General features: G+C 34.3%; 1 protein-coding gene across 1 annotated transcript in view; it reads left to right on the plus strand.

The window, feature by feature from the left end:
* Positions 1-26444, plus strand: part of CCDC73 (coiled-coil domain containing 73) — an 86554-nt gene that overhangs the window by 40141 nt on the left and 19969 nt on the right. Inside the window, exons 4-12 of the mRNA XM_030039520.1 lie at positions 2202-2273; positions 3044-3079; positions 5006-5080; positions 7131-7169; positions 13843-13978; positions 16843-16922; positions 22964-23092; positions 23447-23506; positions 26104-26208. Of these exons, the coding sequence (XP_029895380.1) occupies positions 2202-2273; positions 3044-3079; positions 5006-5080; positions 7131-7169; positions 13843-13978; positions 16843-16922; positions 22964-23092; positions 23447-23506; positions 26104-26208 (732 nt within the window). The remainder of the gene's footprint in view (positions 1-2201; positions 2274-3043; positions 3080-5005; positions 5081-7130; positions 7170-13842; positions 13979-16842; positions 16923-22963; positions 23093-23446; positions 23507-26103; positions 26209-26444) is intronic.

A 26444-nucleotide genomic window follows, 5' to 3' on the forward strand; every position in this document is an offset into this window, starting at 1 on the left:
GTATGACATTTAAATTGAATTTATGACCTGATGGTTTCTGAATGCAGAATCATATTGCCCTCAATAGTAGTTCAGTAAGTAGACAGCTTCCCCTGGCTTATCAAAGGTTCTGTTATACATTTTTTTCCTTCAGAGGTGTCCCTTACAGTCAATGTTTCTGTGATTCAGTATATATTTTACCTTGAATTTAGGAAACTAGTTTAAAATAAAGACATGACTTGAGCTAAGTTTCTAGTTTAATATTACAATTTTAAAGCAAATCTGTGTTTACATTTTATAAATACTGTTGCTGCTCTCAAAAAATAGGCTAGAGTAGGGAAAACAGAATAACTGGTGAAAATATTCCTTTAAATCTAATAAGTATACTTACTATAACATTATAATATCAAAGGTGATTTTGCTTCTATTTTTAAAAAGTAAGTTTGTTCTTCAGTCTCCCTGCACCACACATACATGGCATGTATGGAAAATTTATTCCAAAACTGAATTTCTGAGAAAGTTATATATAATCATTTTATTTAATAGTCTCGGCTGTGAGGCCTGTTAGGAAATTAATATTTTTAGAAACTTCCCATCTCTTTTTTAGAATAAAATACGTCACTTGAATATACAGTATAAGGAAGACTGTGGTATATTATGAAGATCTCAGTAACACTTTTTTCCAGCTATCAATTATGTCAATGACAAAATTGTATAAAGGATTACTATGTTGTGAAAACAGACTTATATCTACATAAATTATTATAAAATACTGGCTTGAATTCCTATAATCTAAACAAGTGTCACCTTAATTTGACAATATTGTAGATATAAAATTTTATTCCTGTGGTGAGTATGAATACTCCACTGAGAATAGTAGATTTGCTGTCACTGCCGTACTATTTCTGGCTCTCTAGCATACTTGGTATGCTCTTTACCCACTGGAGAACCTGTGTCTTTGAACACAGTTCTAAGTGACAACTTGAAGAAAACATTCCTCAAGACTTTTGTTTTCACATTGTTGAATATTTCTTCATGTAGTATGTATTGTTTGTTAGATGCAAATCAAAACTTTCTCTACTTCTTTTACAACGAATTAATGAGTATGTACATGAATATAAAACACCTTACAAGACAAGAATCTGTGGAGGTATCAAAGGGCAACAGCTCTCACTTGTGGAACTTGAAAGCAACACCAATTTGCTGGAGAAAGTAGCAATTTTGGAATGGGATTTATGTCTGAAAAACTCAATTTCTCAATTGAGGCAGAAGAATAAATTGGGCTTCTCGTGTGTGAAACAAATGATCAATTTATTTTCTCTCAGTCATTCTTCTTAACAGTCTCAATTTATATTTATTTTTGTGCAGTCATTACTTAATCATTTCGTACTTCACGCTAATATTCCTTAGCTAAACACCGATCTATATTTTGACATAGCTGTTCAAGGACAGAGCCTCTTGACTACCTTTACCTAATACTTTTTTAGTGTCTAGAATGTAAAAACTGATCTTACAAACATATCTTCTGTATTACTTCACCTCGATTGGAGGGGAGGGTTCCTATCTTGTATAGGAACATGCTTAAAGGTGTCAAAGATTTCCAACTTGCGGAGTGTAGTATTAGTCTATGAGATTATGATATGAAATAACAAAAATAAAAATAATAGTACGTCTTTAACTCATTTTCTTGTTTGTATGGATGAGAGTAAAGCCAGGCAGTAGGATGATAAAAACCTTACACTTAGTCTTTTCTGCCCTCCTTCAGCTCTTTCATGTAGTTTTTTAAATGACTAAAATCTAACTAAAAACAGAGTAACAGATTGTTATTTTTTAATGGGGTTATATTTTTTTAATAGAGATGAAAATTAAAATTATAAGTACCTGGAACCACGTCAAGATGCTCTCTTAAGATGGCAATGGGTGTTGGATTGCTTCTGCAGGTTGATAGGATGAGTAAGAGTTGCTTATAGAAGTCCTAGCAATAACAAATCTGAATTCCAGAGGTGAGAATCGTTACCTGTTATGAATTAAAGAGAAGCCGCTACCAAAAAGATGATTACTAGTTAACAAATGTCTCTCCTTAGTCTTCAGGTTTTGTTTTTAATCAATTATGTCTTTCTAAAAATACTTAACAAGGAATCAGTTTTTTTCTTGAAATACTGTATGTAAGGATTGCTGTAAGATAATATTTAAAACACACTATTGTTTTTTTGCATGAGCAGGAAACCCTGCAGCATCAGATGGACATATTGCACCAACAAAACAAAGAAGCTATGGCAGCTTTTAAAAAACAGGTAGCAAAATAAGGCCTTCTAGCTTTGACAATGAGATTTTAAAATATGATGGCATAATAGCAAGTTATCAGTTAGTATTAAAATATTTTTCTGTTGCATATAAAATGTTAGAATATACAGCTCAAAGAAATCAGGTCTTTTTCTTTCTTCCAGACACAGTATAATGCCTGTAATTTGACAGGTCTTCCCAGTAAGCGACTCTTCTGGGATTGTTCATTTTTATTTTTCCAACAATTCCAAGAGAAAATAATGCTTCTTTTAATCTGTTTTGGGGATTGTTTGTTTTCCCCTCTTTAAGATGGTATATCCTCTGCAAGGTTAGATTCATAAACCATGGTAAAAGATCTGCCACATAACTTATTCTGTTCAACATTTGAAAGTGTGTTTCAGTCTTTCACATTAGGGTTGTGGTGGTTTTTCTCCGTAATATATAATCAACAAATATGAGTGCTGAAAGAACTTGTGGAGAACAGTCGTAGGAACTGAAACTGTTGCACATGGTAATGAAGAATTTATCACTAATGCTGCATCACAATCATATCACACAAACCAGAAATTGACAAGTAATTAGGTTTTTCTTTCTGGAAAAAATAATTTGTGATTCATAAGGTTGCTGCTTGTGACTCTATAGTTACTATAGTTAAAGAAAAAAACAGGAGGTACATAATGCAGGGTAATATAACTATATTGTCTTGTCGAGCTGCTTGAGTAAAATTAATTCCATGTGCTGTATTGATTTGTTGTTTCTTTTTTTTTATGCCACTGCCAAGTTACAGGCAAGGATGTTTGCCATGGAAGAAGAAAAGGTACTCTGTTACAATGATTTGTTATTTGTCATCCAGTGAAGCACATAAGCAAATGATAATGCCATATAACTTACCAAACATGTTCTAAGTATAAACTAAGTATATTACAATTATATTACTTTTTTCTTGCTATGGCCTTTGCAAAAGAAATTTCTTTATAACCTTTGTTACTTTTGGGATTTTGTTTATAGCCTATAGAACTTTAATTACTTGTGAAATGTTACTTTAAAATCTGCTTATGCTAAAAATCAGTTGTTGGGGGGGGAAGTCTTATTTGCTTATTCTATATTCATAGAATCATAGAATGGTTTGGGTTGGAAGGGACCTTAAAGATCATCTAGTTCCAACTCCCCCTGCTGTGGGCAGGGACACCTTCCACTAGACCAGGTTGCTCAAAGCCCCACCTGGCCTTTTGTATAGCTACTGAAGCTATGCAAAAATTTAGTTTAATTTGGGGGTTTGGGACAAATTGTCATAAGCCTTTTCCACATACTAGTGAAAAATAACAATTCTAACTGGTTTAGTAAAACCAGATTTTAATAGGGCTTTTATTGATTTACCTGAGCTGATTTCCTAAGGAACTTGAACTAAACTGAAGTAAGATATACTTAAGTCTGAATTGATGGGGTTTTTCTTAACCACGTGAGTTTTTATACCAAGCTGAGTGCCTGCTTCCTCTTCCGAATGAAGGTTTTGCATTTGTTATGCTAGGAGCCAGTTTCAAACAGCAAAGCCAATGAATGTCTGTGTGTGGACTCTATTATTTCACTTAAATTTCCCAATGATTAAGCATGGATGAGTAAGCTATATGTTTCAAAGAACTTGCACAGAAATTTGCAAACAAGTGAAATTGGTTTGAAAGTATATCAAAGTAAACTTTATTGTCTGCTGCATTTATGTTATCTGGTTAACTTATTTTCTTGCTTGTATTTGGAGTTTTTTCTTGTGAAGACATCCTTTTGATCCATACATACCTATGTAGTAGTCCCTGATTTGTATTTTCAATGACAGCCACTGTTTCAGAATTAAATTGTGTGCTGTTTTTTCTTTGTTGGGTTTTTTTTTTCTCTAAATACTTCCATTGAATTCAATAGTACTTTCGGTACTTTATACCAAAGTAACTGAAAGAATAAATTAGGCTGTAGTGTTTCAGGACAGAGTTTGAATACAAAGACCAATTTTCATTCCAATTTACATTATATGTACTTTAACTCATCAAGATGGTTTCAGGAGATTGCACAGCCAGCACTATGTTAGAAATGACTGAAACGTGCAGGGGTGGTTGAATGGATGTATTTGTTTTCCCTGGCGTATTCTCTGATATCTAGATTCTGCTCTCCATTGTATAGATTGCTGCCCAAGTTTCTTACCTGATTTAATTCCACTGAAGTCCTTTGACTTTATTCATATGCATATATATGTGTATATATATATATACACACACATGCATATATATATATATATATATAAAAATATAAAATGTGCTTGCATGTATTTAGTAATTCTAGTGATAGCAGATTATAGTTCAGTCTTTGTGGACTAGAAAAGCTGAGGAAGATTGTTTCTGTGAAGAGCCTGCTACAGCAGATAAGAAAGTGGATTTACCTGATACTTTCTTTGTTATTTAGTATCTTTGTTCTAAACTAAAGTAACTTATTAATTCTGCCTTTGTCAGGCTTGTCTCTCCCAGAACAGAAAATTTTAAAACTTACTGACTAGTCATAAGTGGTGAAAATACACTATCGTGTTTTCACTTTTCTTTTTATAGTAATATATGTGTACATTTTAAAATTATTTAGCTGAACTTTGACCTGTTTTTGCCAATGAATTGTTATGTCATAGTGGAGTAGTGCTTTATCTTTGTAACATTCTTGTTGTAAATGCATTTATTCTGTCCAAATCCTGAAGTACAGCTTTTGTTGAAAGGGAAAGTATCAACTTGCTGTAGAAACAAAAGAAAAAGAAATTGATGGACTGAAAGAAGCATTAAAAGCATTACAGGTAAACTGTTATTTTTGTTAAATAACTTTCCTTAGTATGCAAGTGTTTTGGTTTTAGTTTTTTCACTGGTAAGAAAATAGTTGTTTTTAAGAGGGCCTTTAAGGCCTTCTCATTTAATCTTTCTAGTACCTGTACACCTTGCTTTCTGAGTTTCTGTTCTAGTCTTCAGTGTCAAGATGACTTTAAGTTAGTCTTCCAGCTAAAGTTCTTTTCTTCTAGAAGAACTGCAGACTCAGTAGAAGTCCAAATAGCACATGAAATATGCTTTCTTTTCATTTCCATAGTCTTCGGCTTTCTTTCTATTCTTGTCTTCTTACTTCTCACCTGTTTGGAAACTTTGGTTTTGGACTCCTAAACAGTTACAAGTATTCACACTGGGCCTCCAACTCAGTGCTACCTGTGTTTTTTATTATTTTCCTTTGTTTCACTAGGAGGTTTCTGTATTTACCACTTAATCCATGGCTTTCCAATGCCTGTTTGTCAGTAAAATTGTCAGATAAACATACAGTTTACTCTGGTGCTGCTTGGTGTTAGTTCTGTATTGTATTTTATATCATTACATGGTGTTGGAGCAGTTGTGGCTGTGATTCACAGTTACTTGAAATAAAGGAAGACATAGGGGCATAGCTAGTATTTGGCTTTCTTTTAATGACCAAGGCAGATATTTTGAAAATGGATTAAAAAAGTAGAACTCAACACAGAAGAGAATTAGTATTGTAATGCATTGTCAGATTTGTCAGATTTCACGTATTGCCACAAACCAATTATTTTTCTACCCAAAACTGAGTGGGATAATAATTAATTCTATTGAAAACAAAGTGGTTATAATGTGTTATTATTCCTGATTTTGCAACATGTTTGGTTCTTATTAACATTCTCTTACAATGGGATGCATTTACTTGTTATGAGTTAATCATTTAGTTAACAGTGAAGGTATTTTAAGAGCAAAAGAAAATTATTCCCATGGCTGGCCTTCTATGCAATAGCTGTAAGGATTTTGTTGCCTTGTTCAAACCTTGGTATAGCACAGATAATGTAGAATATCCCTCCATGGTCTGCTGAACGTAGTATGTGGACAGCAAGAGTGATGAAAGATGCCACTGGCCTTTCTTTTGTAAGATAAAACAGAAAAAAGCTTAACGTTAAATGTTTAATGTTCACAGATCAAACATTTGTGTAACAGCATAGTTCAGATCTAGCAAATTCTGCTGCGGCTTGTGGAAGCAGGAGGTGACAATGAACCTGTGGACCCAGAAAAATTGTTTGGAAATCAGCCTAAAATAAGAGTGAAGAATTTCTAATTTGATTCTGTAGTCCTCTCCATCCAGAGAGTCAAAATTCTACCTTAAAATGATTGTTCTCTAGGCTTAGGGGTTTTTTTCTAGAAATAATATTTTCCATATAAGATTTACACACACTGGGTTCTTTGACATTTCTCTTTAAGTGCTCTAAGTTATAGAGACTAAAGCTCTTGAGATCTTAAGTATTATGCAAGTCAAAATTCTCTGATGTCCGTGGTGTATGAAAAACAGTGTTAATGACTTCAAATGTCAGTTTTGTTATGAAAGCATGCAAGATTTGTTCAGTATGTCTTTATATGCTACCAGTTAGAATATCTACTTAGAATTTTTTTTTTCCCCAACAGAGAACACACTTCTATTTCTCTAGGACTTGAGGGAATACTTTCATTTTTATCTCTGTTTTCTTCTCTGTTTATTTCTAAGAATCTAGTTTACAAGCTGTGGTCCATTTACACATTATTTTTATGATACATGTCAGAAAACACAAGGATTTATGCATTTTTCAAAACTCCTCTAGTAACAAATCACTGTAAAGCATTTTTACGTAATTTAAGTATTGAAGTGAAATTATGTAAAGTGAATCTAATAATAAAAGAAGTAGTGTAATCTTTAATTCAAAACCAGTATTACTGTATTGGATTGGCAATAAATGCAACTAAATCCTAAGTGTGAGAATACCTAAATATGCAGGTTGTCATCGGAAAAAATGTTAACTACAATTTAATGAATACCTCTCTTTCATTTTACAGATTTCAAAATACACTTTACAAAAGAAACTGAATGAAATGGTAAGAAATTAATAAAAGTGAAAAAATAAGGAACAGCTTTTATGAAAAGAGAATGCCTGCTTAGAGTATAATGCAAATACTAATCAACTCTAATACTTAAATGATAATGTGATAATTATTACAAATAACCAAAAGAGGTGATACCAGCTTTGAATCTGAAAAACTTTAAAATACGGTGGTTTTAGGTTCTTATAGTGTGATAGCTGCTGTTTAGCCTGTAGAATTTTTTCTCCCTGAATTAAAGTGTAATTGGTACATTTGTTCTCTTTATAGACTAGAGTGAAGATTTTTTTATAGACTGTGATTTGAATAATGTAATTATACTACCCTTACAGGATCTAGCATATTAATCTCAAAGAAGTAATAGAGAATTCCAAGCAGTTCTTAGTTTTGTTTTTAAGAAAAACTGATAATGTTTTTCCTCTCACTCTTTTTCACTCCTCGGAATTACTTCTTAACATCAGTTCCCCTGAACAGTTTAGATTTCATCCAGTCCAGCTTACTCCCTTTGACACAGAGAATAAATTTATATAGAGTGACAGCATAGTCGCTCTGAACCCTGTTGTCTGTTTTAGGAAGTGAAAGAGTGAGCTGCAGAAACATTGCTAAGCTTGATTGAATAAATGCTGTGAAAATTCTGCTGCTGCTCAACTGGAAAGAATAAAGATAATACTGTCAGACCATTATAAACTGTGATTTTAATTAAGAAGCTCAAAAAACTAGGGTCCAGTTTACCTTTAAGTACCATGACATTTGTACTGAAAGTCATCTTCAACGCTACAGTGGTTTTACACAAAATATGGTGAAATTGAATAATGTGCCCTCTGACCTGGGAGATAAGGCTACAAGTTAAAGATCAAAGGCAACATAAAATGTGTTTTGTCTTACTTCACTTTTAACTTTTATTTATTCTTAAAATACATCTGATCTAAAAATGTATTTAAAATACACAAAATTATTGAACTTACATTTAGGTCATTTCACATATTACCATTCTTTCATAACTTGCAAGCTCAGTCTTCCATATGAATGAGAATATTTAAATCACAACACCTTTTCTATAAGCTGGAAATGCATCTGTGCTGCTTAAAGAAATATCTTCCTTTCTTATGTTTATAAACTTTTCAATAATTGATTATTTGAATATTTTGAAAACATTGGGCTACTGTTACTTTGATAGAGAGTATGGTTATTAAAAAAGCTATTGAGTGGGGGACAAGGTATTAGAAATTCTCTTTTGCATGTAGCACTAAGCATACCATGTATGGCTTGGCCATATTTATAGAAGATGCTCTGATATGAAATGATGAAAACAAAAACACAAGGTGTAAACAGAAGTGAAATCTTTCCTACAAGCTTATGCAGTAGTGGGCTGATACAGTTTTAGACCAGGTCAAATTCTACCAACTTTACTCCCTGAGTAGTTACACTGAAATAAATGGTATGTTCTAGGGATCAAAGTAGTAGTAGCCCACGTAGACTCTCTTAGTCAGTTATCACAAAAGGCAAAATGTTTAAAAGTAAAATGGATGAAATTCCAAACCATTCATTTATCTGAGACCCATTTCTATTTCAATTTTAAGTTTGTTAAAGACAGATTAGATCATGCCCTGGCTAGTGTTTTGAAAGTAAGCAGATGTGCTGTTTAGTTTATATCTGGCACCTTAGCAATGCTGCCAGTCAGTAAAGTAGCTTTTGTATGTGCTGGGGATTGAGCATACCTTACTGGTGTAGCATTTTATTCTGGTTTTGTTCCTTTAATTCTGTTCTTTTAGTCTGGTATAGGCAGTGTTAATATTTTGCATATACACCATATTTTAGCATGCTATCCAGTTAAGTTTATGTGAAAATTTGAGTGCTGATATAATTCTTACGGTATATGCTAGAATTTTAAAATAGTGAAAGGTTTTCTTTCATATTGAAAGACTGTATAGAGACAAAGAAATAAAAAATAGAAAATTTACTTCCATCTTTCCTTTGTTTCCACAATAAAAGTGCTGATTATTGTGTGCGGTGTAGTCACTTTGCACCTCACTGCATATGGATAGTAGCACTCATGCAGTCAGGAGGCTACAGGATGATTACTACGAAGCTAGTTGTCTTGATAGAATACACTTGAGTCTGGGTTCTGTATTGTATTCTTGCTGCTGAAATAAAGAAATAACTGGAGGAAAATGGCCTTGGTCAGTTCTTGATTTCCTCCTTCATTAATTTCCTGGCAGGTGATACAGTGTAGAATGCTAGAACAGTCTGAGTGTAGCATCTGTTCATGTGTTCTGTTGTCAACTTGCATTGTCTGATCCTGGGCGTGTCTGAGAGTGAGCGTTTAGAGTTATTTGTCTTCTGCAGTACTTAAATATATATCATGGTGCTAAAATATAAAATAAAACCAAGAATGATATTAAGGCTAGTGCTGGCTGGTTTAGAGACCAAGTCTTGGGTGCAGTTCAGAAGAGCAAACTTGGAGAGCCAGACCTCTGTGTAGTCAATGGGGAAACATCGCTGTCTACAAGGTAGTGATTCAGTGCATCAGTATTAATAAGTAACGTAGATGGGGTGACTACCTCTGTGAATGACTGGTAATTAGTCTAATTTCACTTGCTGACTGTGTTTATATTGGTAAACTAAATGTTTGTGAGACCATTTAGTGAAGCTGCAGTCAAGTGATATTATAAAATGGTTTAGGTTCATTAAACTCTACCACTCTTCAAAAAAGAGGGAAGCTGCATCCAAATAACCCACATTGTTCCTGGCAGACAGTCTCCTGAACCGTGCCCAGGAACTGCTTACATGAGTGCTACTTGGCATAGGCCAAAATGAGTCACGGATATTTTAACAACGGTATAGGCATTTCCTGAGAGCTTCCCTGCCACCATTTAGTTTTCTAATATGGATGTAGTTGCCAAATGAATGAAAAATGAATTCCTCTAAAATGTTAAATAAATGTAATTTTAAAAGTTGGTTTGTTCTTAGATTATTAAGATAGGAATGTTATTTTTATTTCCTTTCCACATTTTTTAGGAATTTGCCTGTAACTACTATGTTGTTTAAAAATACAGTGAGAAGGCAGTGATACAGTATAAATTAAAAATAATTATTTTGAAGTAGAAAAATAGTGGGAAGTAAAGGAACTATTGTGGAAAAAATTTCCTCTTTTGAAGATTTACAATTGGTAACCCTTTGCATAATTTTCACATGATCTTGCCTTAGGTGTCCATGCTATTACATCTCCTTTGTTTCTTTGACACTTTCACCTCCCAATTACCACCTTCTGCTTCACTGAGTAACTCTGACTAGTGACTCAATTTCCAGAATATCTTTGAGATATGAGCAATTCCCTCTTTGTCTTCCTCCAGTCACCTACCTGACCCTGAGCCATTTCTCTGGTCTAGTTCCACCAAGAAATCATTGTGCCTCAACAAACCATATGGCCACAATCAGTTCCACTCCCCATCCCAGCTTATCTTTATTACTGGTGGAGAGCAGGGCAATAATTCCTGTCCTTGCAGTATCAGACATTAGGAAGAACCACCAAGATTCTGTGGGTCTTACTCCAACTCCAGGGTCATACCCTCCCTATCCTGCAGTGTCTCCTGGTATTTCTTGATTGTCTTCTATGGAAGAATGTTTTAAGACCTTTTCACTGTAAGCAGAAGAATCACATACTCAGGCTTTTATTTTACTGTGCACTAAGCCTGGAGAGCAGCTTGCCATCAAAAATCATATTTAGGCCAGTGGTAAGCTTTTAATAAAACTCTTAAGGATATAGCAGGCCAATTCGTTTTCTCACTGGAAAGAGCCCTGGGAAACAACAAAGCCTATTTCTACTTTTCTAGTGAGGAGGAGGGACTAGCACTGTCTTGCTGACTTAAGAAAGAAATAGGGAGAACATGAAGAAAAATCCATGTAAAAGAAAGTGGAAAAAAAACTCAGATCTTGCCATAAGCTGTTCAAGTCTCAAATTAGTGATGCCTCCCTGTTCATCGATCTCTTAGAATAAATACAACTGAATGATTATCAGGAAAAACAAATACAATTTTTCCTTTTTTTTTTTTTTTTTTTTTTTGTTATAAAATCCACATCCTAGCATTAGTTAAGCACAGTTCTTCAACAGTTTACTTATGATTAGGAAAAAGAGGAAGTAGATGGACGTTCACAACCTACATTCCTTGCGGTGATTCTATAAGCGGTGGTGTTTCTTTACCAGTGCTTCCATTATGACTTTCCATTTGCTGTAGTGTGTTTAATTTCATACCTTATAAAACATGAGAAATTTGTATTGTATATCCTCTTTTGCTAGCCTCATGTTGGTCATTTCTTTTGATTACTATCAGCTTTTATTATCCTCTGATGCTTGGACATGTATTGCATTTGTTACTGTATGGAAATGGAGCCTTACAGAAGCCAAACAGACTGGGCCAGATTCATGCTTGTGTAACTTGAATTTACACACAGGAATGAATTTGGCCCAATTCATTTTCATTGCTGTGTTGCTCTACTGTAGGTTAGAAACAGATTAGATGTCTAAATAAATGGTTATCTTTTTCTCAGGAACTAATTTAACCCACTCTCTTCAGAGAAAATTAATTTTAAAATTGACCACATAGTACCTACAAAGCTATTAACAAAAATACAGTATAAAGAGGAACACAAAAAACTTACTGTATATGAAAGAAAGGATAACAAATAACTTTTTAAAAAAACAGTGGCATGTGTCACTGAATATAGTTTCCTGTGAATATGTATTTTCAATCACCCCCTCACAAAACATGAGAGACTAGTAAAATTCATTAAACTTAAATACATTTTACTTAATTACCATGTGGGATTCATTGCGATAATGTATTACTTGGGCCAAGATGTTAATAGAAGTAAAAATAAAGTGTTAGATGCTTACAAAAGTAGTTAGAACACCCCCACCCCCCACCCGATACATAATCTTAAAATAGAAGTGAATTCATCTTATTTGAAGATACTACAACTGCTAATTGATACTGAGGAATTAATAATTACTCGTTAAAAGGTTATTTAGGTTTTTCTGGGAAGCATGGGGTATTAATCTGCATCAGTTTCACTAATCTAAATCAAAGTCACCACTACGCTTTAGAAGTAGTTGATGCACTTCTGGTTTTTAGAAGTACATTGAGATTAGTTTATTTAGGTGTGTCAAATACACAAATTCTCTCCTAATTGTTCTGGCACTATGTCATTTTTAACAATCCCAGAACTTGAATGGATGAAACTGTCAGGCATCTATTAGTCTAACTCTGCCCTGCTCGAAAGCAGGGTCAGTTAGAGCCAGTTGCACAGAGCTATGTCCAGTCTGATTTTTAATATTTCCACAGACAGATGCTGTAGCCTGTCTGTGCAACCTGTTCCAATGTTTGACCACCCATACAGTAATTTTTGTCCCCTCAAGTTTAAGTGCAAACTCCTGTATTTCACTTTGTGTCCGTGGGCACTAAGAGCAGTCTGGCTGTGTCGTCTTTATTTCCTCCTCCCCCACCTAGTATATATACATATTTGACAAGATCCCCCTGAGTCTTCTCCAGGCTGAACAGTCACAGCTCCCTTAGCCTCTCCTCACATGTCAGGTGCTCAAATCCCTTGATTATCATAGTGGCCCTATACTTTAAACAATGTTGTATTGAAAAAAACCCCAGTATTTTTGTTTCAGTTTGTATTGCAATGTAGCTTAAAGTTTTCCTTGTTGATTAAAACCATGTTATGCTGGAAAGTGTTTAAGACCATAAAAGGAAGACAGTACATTTACTAGTGGCTTTACAGAGACAAGTGAACACTGTGTGCATAATAGATTGCTTCTGTTATGTAGCAGGAGACAATAACTATCTATAGGCTTTACTTTCATGGTGCATACACTAGCACTGTTGCCAAAGTTTAAGGAGCTCCTACTCTTAGCTGTCTCCAGCTGCTTACTCATTTCTGCCCTGTGCTGCTCTATGAAGGTGCTGGGACAATGGTTGTGGGGGCTGTGATTTAAGCTGTCTAGAATTTCTAAACGGGCCCCATATTTTGTTGCATTGCTGCAACCTGAGAGTGTGGCATATTTGGTTTAATACTACAGTAGAGGCAAATAAGCAGCTGGGGCAATGAGGTACAAACGTAGCTGCTGAAGCCACTGTATTTTTTTGAATCTGCAGCCAAAGACATGGGCAGGTACAGCCCCCATCTGAATAGCTGATGTAGGGTGGGGACTGCATTAAAGGAATGCGAGAACGCAATGCAGTACTGAGTGGTAGTGCAGGACGGCAAGTATAAACCACAGGCAGCATTGTCATGTTAGGCTATGTTCGCAATACAATGGCAAGTTAAATAACATGTTTAAGCCACATAACAAAGGAAAACTTGAAATCAGGATTTGAAAACAGTTAATACAAATACAAGACATTTACATGAAAGTTCTCCTAAATATAAGGGACAACATATAAAAATATGTTAATGTGCTTTTTTGATAATCTAACACACAGCTGAAGGCCTTCAGCATAAGCTGCTATCTGGAAATGGGAACTGATGATTAGATATGAAATAGACAACTGAGATGATCTGGGAATGATTTTGCATTTATGCTGTTATGTTAAAAAGCATTTGGAGAGCTGATTTATACATGCTAGTTACCATCATTAAGTAGGTACTTCATTTATGTTTCTAACAGGATCAGAAATTACAGATGTACCTAACAGTGAAAGAGGAGCATCATAAGAAACTGAATGAAGTTGAGAGGTGTTACGCTACTATTGCATGTCAGTTTGGAATCGTAAAAGGTGTTCATGGAAAACTAGAGCATAGTGGTATGTATGTCTGAAATGACATCCAGCATTTGTTTTTGCTGTGTTTTGACAACGCTGAGGTGGAGACACCTGACAATTCAGAAAAATAGCAGCTACCCCATGCTAAACATCAAATGTAACAACTGATAATGACTGTATCTCAGTAGCTTCCTCAGTGTTTCTTTCTGTGACAGTGCTAGGTTAAGCAGCACAGGCCCTGTACCTCTTCTGCTCTTTGCTGATACACTACTACAGTAGTGTGTGTGACCATATAGTAAATGATACTGAGGAACTGATTCATGTTCAAAACAATCCAGCAGCAGACCCACCACTTTCCAAAAAAGAAAAAAAAAAATTATGCTTAATTTGGATCAGCTTCCTGTTGCCATTCGGCATAATCAACTTAAACAGTTTTACCAGCTCAAATGAGGGGGTGAAAGTAAAGGAATTAGCAAATAGGGGAAAATGAATGCTTTTTACAGTAGGTTTAATGTTGGGAAATGGACAGAAAACACTAATGAAATAATAAAAATTATTTTCTAGTACAGAAACATAAAATCTTAAAACCAGTTCAGTAAATAAATAGGATGGTATGAATAATTTTATGCAGTTATTGTTATGTAGATTCTGACTATATAGCTATTCAAGCTTTACAAATATGTACCTTAACTCTGTTCATGTGTTGAAACATAAAATTATTTGTGAGACTACTAACACACAAAAATACTATTCCACATACTTTTATTTTATATAAAAATATAATTTTTATCTGTAAAATAACAAAGCTGATAACCTCATGTAATAAAAATACCTCATTTAAATGAAGTTTTGTACATATTAATTTGAGAGAGAAATCCTTGTTTCTCATAACTGTGATAAATTTCTATGCAAACATCACAGTATGTGTAGAATATGGACTTGTATATTGTTTTGTGTGCCTGCAGTTTTCATCCATGTAAACACATACACAGGACGTAAATAAAAATAACTGTTATTTTTTAAGGAAAGGAAGAAGTAGTTGTATAACTCAAAACATACAACAAAAAGAAACTTCAAGCAAACAAAAAACAAACAAACCACAAAACCCCAAAAACTTTTCAAATACCAAAGCTTATAAGTTTGGGAGTTTTTCTGCCTGAAACCAAACAGTTTTTCAGATCTAGTTTGAATAAATTGGTAAAATGTTCTATGTGTGTTTGTGATATTTCAGTACCTCAAGTTACTTTTTGTGTTTTGTTTTTTTATTGGGCTAATATTTAATATTAAAAACAAATTAAGAGAACACATTGCTGTGCTTTCCTTTTATTTTCATTGGACAGGGCTTTTCTGTTGTGTCAGATACAGAAAAGTCTTTTTGCAATTTCATGGAAAAATAATATTTACTCTCAGTATTTACACTATTTGAATCATATATAAATGCTTTTTGCCATGTTTCTACTTACATTTATCAGTAATTGCAAAATGAACCTCTAGAAAAGATTAAATGTTACTAACTGCTTTTGTTCAAGAAGCCAGTCTGTTTACCACTTTGACTCTAGTGTGTCTTTTACTGCAGAGAGAATTCAATTTGCATTGCAGTATGTAAGACGTGCAATAGGCATGTAGGTAACTTGTAAATTCTGAGCAAGAAACTGCAGTCAGCGGAAAAGTCAGAAAGAAAGTATATGAGCCATTTTTTATGCAAGTTGTTTAAATTTATAAATTGTTGTTCTTTATCTGCTATATTAAAGCAGCATGTAGGAAAAAAGTGAAAATTGATGTGTTATAGTGCTGTATAGGGAAAAATACTACAATTTATAATAAATCTAAAACTTTATTGCCTAACCAACACCCCGCTATTAGTATTTTAAAGCTAGAGAGTCAACACATGACTCTTGTTGAAAGATAGGAGAGAGCTTTACTGTGTTTTGCCTGCTTGTTTTTGTGGTTTTTATCTAAGTTGTATCAGAAGATATTTGTTACGTTCTGAACTATTTTCATTTGTTAAGCACATATTCTCATATAAAACTATAAAATTGCTTATGGTATCGTAAGGCTGTTATCCATCATTCCCTATGATGCTTACCACCTTTAACAGAAAAGGCAAGGACTTTCTGGGTGTGATGGAGTGTCTAGAGTTCTTGTATTCAAGTGTTGTGCCAGAGGCTTTTTGAGAAAATAAAGAAAAAAGATCAGGAGTGAATAAAGAGGACTCAGGAAATAAAAAAGGCTGAAGAGAGACCTCAGAGGATCAAAATACTAAGATTGAATAGAGGTGACTGAAAAAGTACAGGGACCAGTGAATATCTTCAGCTTTTCATTGTGAAACTTCAAGCAATTTCCCAGTGATATCTTGGCCTGTATAAAGTCTAAGAGAAAATTCCCTTCCCTTTTAAAAGGGACAGAGCTTACTCTTAGAGTTTTCCTCTCCATTATCCTCTGCTGTTTGCTGTCTTCCATGTCCTATGTGCATATAGCTCTGTACCTATGTCAACTCAATTATTTGAATGTTCTGTGGTCCATTGTGTTATATGTTCCTCTAAAAATAATCAAACTCATCAGAAAATTACAAGCAAAGCCTTAGTTAAAAAACAAAACTAATAAAGTGACATCAAATAACACTAAAAATTAAATTACAATTAAAAAAAAAAAAAGCAAACCAGCATACAGAAAAGTCTTAACTCATCGTTTGATGTATAGAACACCCAGTACCACCTGGTGTAATCCTCCAGTGTAGTATTACGCTATACAGAAAAAGTAGTTGAGTTGTATTTTCAGTCTTAGTCTCTTTTCCACAAAGAAGTTTAATTGTTTTATAAATTATATACACATACATTGTAGTTATAAATCGAATACTCATTCAAATATGCAAGTGTTTATTAACATGTTTTAACTTTTTTTTAAAGTACAGGAAGCAATACAGCTCAATAAGAAACTCACATCAGTGAATAAAAGACAAGAGACAGAAATAAGTAATCTGAAGGAAGTAAGTATAGTATGCGTTTCTGAATGTATAAGTGGGATTCTTTGGGACTTCTACAAGCTGCTGTAGTATTAATAGAAGTAGTGGACAAGCAGCAGAACTGTTCTTCATTCTGTGACTAACAGCTAAATTAGTCTTACGCTCCCTTGTTATGCACAGATACTTCAGATGAGTGCCAATTAAAATTGGAGGAGCTCTGAACAGTTTCTGTAACTTGGGAATTTCAGTCACCTCTACAGCATCCTACTTATTTCTTGTTAGTTATTAGTAACTTCTGTTTTCCCTGTGCTGTGTCGTCATTGCTTCTCCCATCTCATATGGAAAGGTAGCAGTGGTGTTTTCAGTTTAGTCAAAGAGAGGTAGAACAGGAAGAGTAGTTGCCATAGAAGCAAGCTGGTAGCTTGAACGTAGGATAAAAAGCGTAACTGAATCTCCATTAGAAATGGGAGAGTTTTGTGCCAGGGCAACTGAGACATTAGATGATAGTGAAACTATGGACAAAGTAGTTGTCTGGCCATTAAGCTCTTTTCTGCCCTCATCTATTCAGAAACTACTATTGGCCAGGTATGTTTTTGAGTTGCACTCTTGAACATACATAATAATGAGAACAATAAGTTCTCTTTTTCCTTTGAGCTGTTTCTTAAGTGCTGACAGGAAAAGAGCAAAGGGACCCTCTGAAGTCAAAATTGTCCTGTGAACTCAGTATCTTTCCATACCACATCTTTTTCATATCTTTATTTTTCTGTTCCACTTTTTTTTTTTTTTCTCCCTTTGATTCTCTGAGGATTTTAGGTAGGTAACAAATGTATGATTGTTCTCAACTTCTTGGCCTATTGTTAATCCCCAGCTTCCAGACGAATGCTTTGGACTACCATGGAATCTTTGCAAAGTTTGTGAATTTCTTGCAAAACAAAAAGGGGTGGGGGGAGATAATTTGTAAATGAGGAGAAGGGACTATGACCATTTTATATTTGGGTTAAATTGATCACAAATTGGATGTTTACTTGTCATGACCTTTTTTTTGCCTGAAAAATGAAATTTGAAGGTACAGAAGTACTTGAGATTTTTTCCTGAATCTAGTGTTGTTTTTTGTTCTTAAGAGCACATAGCCTCTTATTGTTAAGATTCTTTGGAGTATGATGCCTCTAGAAGCTTGACTTTAAATTAAATTTTATCTTGAAACAGAGACAGTTTAAGATTTTTTCATTTGTTTCATTCTTACCTTCTCTAGTGCTTTATTTAATTTTTATTACATGAAAATATTCTAGCCACAGTAAAGATTAATCAGGAATTAAATCTAGTTTTGTTTAGGTAGATACTCGAATATAACATGGCAAACCTCAGTGTCAAAAAGATCAACTTTTGAAGTGACTGTTTGATCTTGGAGATTTCAGAACTCCTACCATCATAAAAGCAGACTGAGAAACACAATAACAGTAAATCAGAACACTGGAAAAATGCTCAATATCTAAATCACAATTAGGTCTTATGTTATTTAGAAATGTTTATTTAGCAAATGATAGGTTATATATATGTTCATATATTATACATAAAAACTATTTATCTGAAATATTTGATGGATGGAAGAGCAACAGAAAAATATTGGAAGTTGTCAGTGGTGATAACTTTCCTCTACAGAAAAGCCATATTTGTTAGAATGCTAATATAGTTATAGCCCTGAAGGTCTGAGGACAACTTTGTCTTGCGTGCATTGGGTACACTTCATCTGTACAATTCCTTTAAAAAAGAATAAATAATTTGTATGTGACAAAAAGAGGGATATTCATCTAAAATGCAGCATACCTTTATTGAAAGATATCGTAAATATCAAAATTTAGGAGTTTTAGAAATTTGTAAGCATCACAGTAAATCAGATTTGTTGCTTTTGGTTAAGAAACCAGGAATAATTCATTACTTAGAATTCTCTGAGGGTAAGTAATTTGAGAGGTAAGAAAAAAAATGTTTATGAAAATTTTACATAGTGAAATTTGTGAGTAACAGAGGTGTGCGATGAACTGCTACTGATTTATGTATTCCAGTAATCAAACATATTGCTTGATCCATTTTTTTTCAGCTGTAGTCTTGATTCTTAAGGTCATGGGTGATTAATTTTAAATAAAATACTGTTAGATAAGCAGAAAAAGGGGCCAAATGAAACTTAATCTGGCTTCCTCAGTTCACCAGGAAATGCCTTTATTGTGGTTATTTCTGAATTTCTTATTGGTTGTTTAGTATTTGACCATCCTATTCTGAATGATGGTGGAAAACTGAACTGGAACTTAATTTCTTAGCGTTTTAATATTTAGGTAGTGCTGTAGCACTTTGCTGTGACAATGCCTTATTTTGCAAAAAAATGGGGGTTTGCTTATTTGTAAACATAGTTTTATAAATAAAAGTTGTATATAACAGAAAGACATTCCTTTTTCCTCAAAACACAGAATTTCTGTGAAAACAGAGTTAAAAATTAACAATACAGTACAAAAAAATACAGCCCTCTTTCATCATTCCCTATTTCAACAGGTTGCTTATAAAACATTTCTGGAAAGTTATGCAGTGAGAGGGTGCATTTCTGAACTATATCTGTAATGGCACTTGTTAGTTCAGCACAACTTCTGTTTGTGAAGGGCTGTGGGCTTGTCTTTTCGGTCACTCTGCAAGAGAAGAGAAAAGACATGTTTGAACTCAGTAAGAAGTCCCCTGAGCTTGTTTCATTTAATTGTGGTTACCTTGTACTTAGCCTAACCATTGCAGAAGTGATCTTAAAGCAGTCAAGTGTTTTCCCTTGTTGGGGAATGTATCTGTCATAGGGCTGAAGGGACCTACAACAGGTATAAAGCAATGAGAAAACTTTGATATTTAGGGGAGTTTGGAAGAGGGATTACCAGGCTGTTGTCACTTGCTACATAGCTGAAAGAAGTCATGATATCTGCAGCATAGGTTGGGACAACTTACAAAGCTGGTTTTATCTGCCTTGGAGACTTGACTGACCTCTAACAGCTCTGACAGCTTGTGGGTTCAAACTTCTTTCCTCTATAGCCTCAGTACTGGAGTGGGAATGACTATCCATAGTAGTAAAATTCTTAATTTGGCTGTTAGCTCTTATCACGGCCATTACTTCGATTCAGACCAGGATGATCTCACACATTTGTTCTTAATGGGAACACGAAGTTAGTGAATGCTATTCAACATTTATGGATAAAAATAAACTAATCTCCAATTTTAATGAAATTGCAAGTGTGTGATGGGAGCTTTAAATATGTACAACAGTAAAATGTGGGTTAAATTGAGGTCCATTCTGCACAGGTTTAGTGTTCTGGGATTTGTGGAAAGAAATATTATTTGGAGAGGTTGTAGTTTCCTCTTGACATTGCCTGCTTACAAGCCCAGTTCCTAAATCTTAGCTTAATGGACTGTGGCACAATTTCCTGTTCAGTAACGTTTATTTTAGGATTTGAACGCTTAGATATTCAGTGTGGTAGGATTCTTTTCAACCACTATGAAAATGCTTGCATTGAAATCTGGCCAAGAAAAAGGTTTCTTCCGTTCTGCTGCTTAAAAGACAGCTATGCTGCTCAAGGCCTGAAAGATTACAAGACAGTTGCACCAATCTAGGAAGAGAGCAAAAAATGTAGTTGCAATTTTGGATACACTTAAAGTTTGTGTAAGGTATCAGCACTGTCTTGGGAAGTGGTTACATCTGCCTGTGCCAGCTGCTTTTCCAGTGCCATACCACCTCTTCATGCTGTCACATGTATTTGTGTGGCCTTGAGGGAAAGTAGAATTAAAATTTTGTGTTGATCAAAACTACATTCTACCAAAAAAGGGAGGAAGTTTTAGCTTAGATCAACTAGCAAAAGGAAAATACTTTTAAGGAGCAGGACTGTTTCTTTTGTGACACTCTTGACTTACGCTGGCTTGAAGTGTTTCTGAAACCATGTCCCTAAGCGTTGGCTGCTAGCAACACATCAAAGGAATGGGTTTAAAGCCTTATCATTCTTGGCATTCCCCAAAACCTGATAAAATTATTTTCCAGATTCAATTTAATTTATAGGGTTCTGAATACTACTAGTGATCTTATTAATGACAGAAAGCTACTAGAAAAAGAAGCAAAAACTCTGGGGATGATTCCCCCCCCCCCCCCCCCCCCCCGACTACAAGAAAATACACATATGTCTTTCTAAAATTATTTTATATTATTTTCATAGCTACATAGCTTGTGCTTTCACTCACCATGGAAAACTTTCTCATTATTTTTGGTGATCTGGTTTGTGTTGGTTCTTTTTAGGTTTGTGTCATTTTTTGGTTGTCTGTTGGTTTTGTTTTTTCCTGCCTACAGCTTTGATTGCTGATTAGCAGATCTGGGTTTGGTTCCAGATAGTTTATACACATCCACCTGCTATATACAAAGAAGAAAATCCAGTCATCTTTGCTATCTCAAGGGCATGATTTACTTAGTACGACTTGTTCTTTCCCCCTGACAAAATAAGTAGCAAGATTTTTCCGCACACAATAAACTCCTGAGTTTTGGAAAATACATAGTATCAGATCCATAGCAGGCTTTTGCACCTGCTTGTGTAGCACACAACCTGTTAGCTGTGTTTTGTATACCATTCCTCTAGTTCTCTGTAAAGACTGGCACAGTGCACCTTTTCACTTTTACAAAATTAAAACTGCTTGCACCTTCTGCCACTTAAATAGAGGAACTCTCCTTGCATATTTCATTACAGAGCTGTCTAGTAAAAACAATACAACTAATATATGTTTTTATTGCAAAAGATGGAAAAAGCCTTACTAGCTTACAGGGTATCACAATTCTAAAGCACTGCTGTCTTTGGGTTCTATAATTGATTCTGCAATTACACTTAGTACTTACTAGATCATTTTTTATTTGGTTATTGCTAAAATACATGAGAAATAATGCCTCTAGCAAAAAAATTATTTATTTAAAAGTCGTACCTATACTTGTATTTTCTGTAAAACTTTGTATTTGTGAATTTCAGCTACAATGTAATCTTCCCTTTTTCTTTTGTACTGCTATATGATTTTGTCCAGAACTGTTAAACCATTGGTCTGTGATAAGATGGAATTCCAGTTTTGTGAAGAAAAGTTAAACAGACCGAACTTAGTTGTTAGATAAAACTATTACCATTCTGAATGCTTGGTTCACCACTATGGCATCATGAAGAATTCTTGATACTATCTGTGAACAGCATTCATAACCTCTGCTATTTGTCTGAGTAAACGTCAGAGTGCTCAAGGAGAGAGCGATATTAAACAGACTACCTTGTACCAGAATGGGAGGGGTGGGGGAGAACAGGGCACAATATTTATGACTCCAGGAACTATAAGTTGTAATTTAATGAGATCAAAGCATTTGCTGTTTATTTGCTGCACTAGGAGCTTGGAATAAACTGGTTAGAAAACAGATACCAAAAAAAAAAAAAAAAAGCAGGGTATTTAAAAGACTGTAAAGACTATAAAATCAAAGGCATATTTTAGATGGAAAATCATGTTGTAGAAGCCTCTAATATAAAATTAATTTAGCATTCTCCTGAGATTAAGTAATTAATGTTTCAGGAAAAGCAAAGATCCTCCAAATTTATAGCCAGTTCCTGTTTTTACCAGATAGTCGCTGTTCTTCCTTTTTTCATCCTGATTCCCAGGAACCTACACAGTAGTTACAATAGGTACTTTATTCCTATTGTATATCTTTGTGTAACAGATTTTACCAACACCAACTCAATTTCCACTTCTAATATGCTTCTTGGAAGAGAAAATAACAAAATGCTTAAGTATCATAAACACATCAGAGTAAAGTTAGCACAATAACATTTTACGTCTGAAAATAAACTTTTAGCCATGTGTGACAAGTTTAAAGTTTAGCAAGTCAGTCCTAAAAATTTCAGTTCCTCTCATTTATTCTGTTGTTTCCATACATTATCTAAAAGTAGGGCATGACTCAGGATAGTTTAAAAGATTTGTCTTTGTTTTGAATTGCAATGCCTATACTGGATCAACTATTTATATGTGTTTCCTGTGTTAAGGAACTGAAGAAAGTAACTACAGACTTGATAAGGTCCAAGGTCACATCTCAGTACAGGGTGGGAGAAGAAAACATCAATCTTGCAGCAAAGGAAAAACAGTTTCAAGAACTGCAACAAAAAATCAGAATGGTATTTTGGAATTTAAACTAATTAAGTTTTTGGTGAATATTTTCTGTTCTTTGTGCAGCAAACATCATGGCAATGATCTCTCTGATGTATACAGATTAGTGATTCCTTTCTACTGACTGCATATACAATATAACAAAACTATTTTGAGAACAACCTTTTCTAGGCAAGTAAATAAGCTTATGAATATAAGTATAATTTTATAGTAAAAAAAATATGGATAAGAAGACATTTCAAAATAATTCAGTTTCTTTAAATAGCCTCATGATGATTCACAATATCTCGTTAATACAATATTACTGCAGAAAATAGTAATTTTAAATGCCTTTTACTGTTCTTCATGCTCTTTTTTTTAAGGAGACAGCAGTTAGTAAGAAAGTTGAAGAAGAAAACACTCACATTAAAGAAGAAAAGCTGGTGAGTTGTTAATACAACTTCGCTATTTAAAAAAATCACTTAAGAATAATATATGTGCTATATTTCATATTTAAGTTTCTTAAAGTATTATACTAAGCTATTAAAACTAATTAAATTCACTTTTTAGTCTTCAAAAATATTTTAATACTAACATAAATGGGGTCTTACTCCTCAGTTTTTAGAAAGTGTATTACCAGAAAAAAATCCATTGTTTGACACTTTATTCCAAGTCTTAACTTTTGTCTTTGAATTCAGAGGGGAGGAATTTGGTACACCGATGAAATAGTTGTTGACATATTGGTTCAGTACAAATAAGCAATAAGGTTTGCATAACATGCTCGCTGTTCTGCTTTCTGGTTGCCAGCAGTTTACTACAATACTGCTGGTATTGAAACCAGGTAAAATTGGAATCATGTGTCAATCATATACAAAGGAAATGGTGTTCCATTCATACAGAACGTATACGTTTAGAATATTAAGCTACACTTATACACAGCTGAACAGAGTTAAAACTGTCTTCTATCACAAACTCAGGTATGTTCCAGAGCAAATCCTGATATTCAAACCAAGGTACACAGAGTCAAGTATCAAACATAGCAAAAAAATTATGTTCCCTGTAATAACAGCATAATACACTGCTTTGCAGAATATGAAGCGTAAAAAGGGTGGTTGATTTGGCTTTTTTTTTCTTAAACAGTTGCAGAATTTTCATTCTGCAGTTCATTAAACCAAACATGTCAGAGAAGTGTATCATTCTTGTTCTCGGGGAGAGACAAAAGCAGTAGCTTACTTGTATACCCACCGAGCACTCATTGAAGACTGATCCAGCAGTACTCTTCCAATCGTAAAAGCCTGGTTTGAGTTTGCTTTTTAAAAATACTTGCCAATAAACACAGGGAAAATATGAGAGACATACTCAGGCCTCATTACTCCCACAGCCCTGAATGCACTAAAAGCATTTATATGGACATGCTTGTAGCATAATTCATATGCATATTTGGTATGTATTATCTAAGAGAAGGACTCTATTTTGTTTCTCTGTTTTGTTCTGTGTGAATTGCTAGGGGTTGGTTGGTTGGTTTTAACATATGGAGAGTTTTGGTATAAATCTGGGGAGGGCTTTAATATAGAGATGAACTTCATGTTTTCTTCAAGAACTTGAGTTAGAAGACCTGGATTTCCATATTATAGAGCACTACAAATTCACCATCTGGATTAACTGAAGATGTTGGCTTCAGTGGTTCTTGGACTGAGGCTGAATATACTATCTAAATTACAGCTGATTTACACTGAATGGTATGCAGAGAAGCAACCTTGTTGAGTGAACACTGTACTAGATTTAAAAGACATGGCCAGCTCTGCTGCCAACCTGTCAGGTGACACTGGGCAAGCCATTCCACATCTCTGTGGTTCTGTTTTCTAGATGTAAAATGGAACTAAAGATAAGTTAAGCTTCAGTGCAAAAGTATTATTTATCTCTGCATAAGAGTATACATGCGTGAAAGGGAATGAGAGTTCACCCAAAATAATGGTTTTATTTTTAGTAGATAGCTGTATCTGTGTATACAATAGAACCAAAAGTAGATAAATTTGAAAGATCTTTGCAAGTATATGAAAGTACTTTGTTTTAATAATACATTCCTCTCTCAGTATATTTTGAAGCAACTGACCACATTTAAGACTGTCATCTGCCTGAAACTCAGTTTTTTCCTGTGCATGTCATCTTCTAGTAACTGCTGTTCTGGTCTTTAGGGAGTAGACATTAGCTTGGCTAGATCATTCCCTCTGTCTTTGAATCTCTGGAAGTGCGTTTTGTAGTGTTTAATATAAAATGATTCTCTGCCTCCATTCCCTCCATATTTTCAGCTAACTGCAACAAACTTAATGGCAGCACCCATGGCTTTGTAAATCTGTACCACTTTAATCAACTCATTTTAGGTGGCTCCTTTTTTGAACTTACTATCCTTGAAGTAACAATATAGTCTTGATGAAGGTACCACAAAAATTCAGACAGTGACAGCAAAATCTGATGTACTTGCACAATATGATGCAAAGCTAATGTGTGGTGGTTCACATCTGTTAGGATTTAATTCAGGAGATACAGACTATCACTTAAGGGTGATCCCTTAATGGAAGTGATTACTTGCTTGTCATATAATTTCTCTGGGATTTTTCCATATTTTCCAGAACTGTAATATGGTACCATAAAATTATTCTGCTAGATTAATTGAACTCACACTGGCGTTGGATTCGATATATTTTATTCAGATTTGCACTGAAGTATGTTTAAAGTATCAATGGATTGTCCATTTTAGTTATAAGAAAACTCTCTGAAAAAGAGTAAGTTGTAGAAAGTTATAATAATATTATCTTCTCCAAGGCAAAAGGCCAGAAAAACCTGGAGTTGTTCTGATTTCTTCCTGCAAGCCTTTCCCCAGTGTTGATGTTGGAATACATTTTTATATACATTGTTTTGTATATAAACACTGGCAGAATAAAAAATAAATATGTTAATCTAAATATTACATAATTTATGTCTTTTAAACTTCAGAAACAAAATCTTATTCAATATGTCTTAATTTGTTTGTATTAATAAGGAAATTCTCAGCTCTCTACAATGTGTGCAGGAGCTGCTTCAGCGAATAACCCAAACGAATGTTAGAATGGAAAGTGAATTAAATGCACTGAAAGAAGAATATCAGGTCAGATCTTTCTTGATTAGACAAGCTGCTACTATCTGTTATGTATTTTTTAAGTCCGGGGCTGTTAAAGACATCTGTATGCTTTTCAGAACTTTTGACCTCACTTCCATTGCTCCCTCAGCTCCTTAACTGTCAGCATGAACCTTGAAGAGCAGTCTATGGTTTCCCTCTTTTAGTTCTGCCCCTAAAGTAAATCATGGTTGCCATTCTTATCAGCCATTACTGGCGGGTAAAAC

The sequence above is a fragment of the Aquila chrysaetos genome, chromosome 16 (assembly GCF_900496995.4).
Source record: "Aquila chrysaetos chrysaetos chromosome 16, bAquChr1.4, whole genome shotgun sequence".
Classification (NCBI taxonomy): domain Eukaryota; kingdom Metazoa; phylum Chordata; class Aves; order Accipitriformes; family Accipitridae; genus Aquila; species Aquila chrysaetos.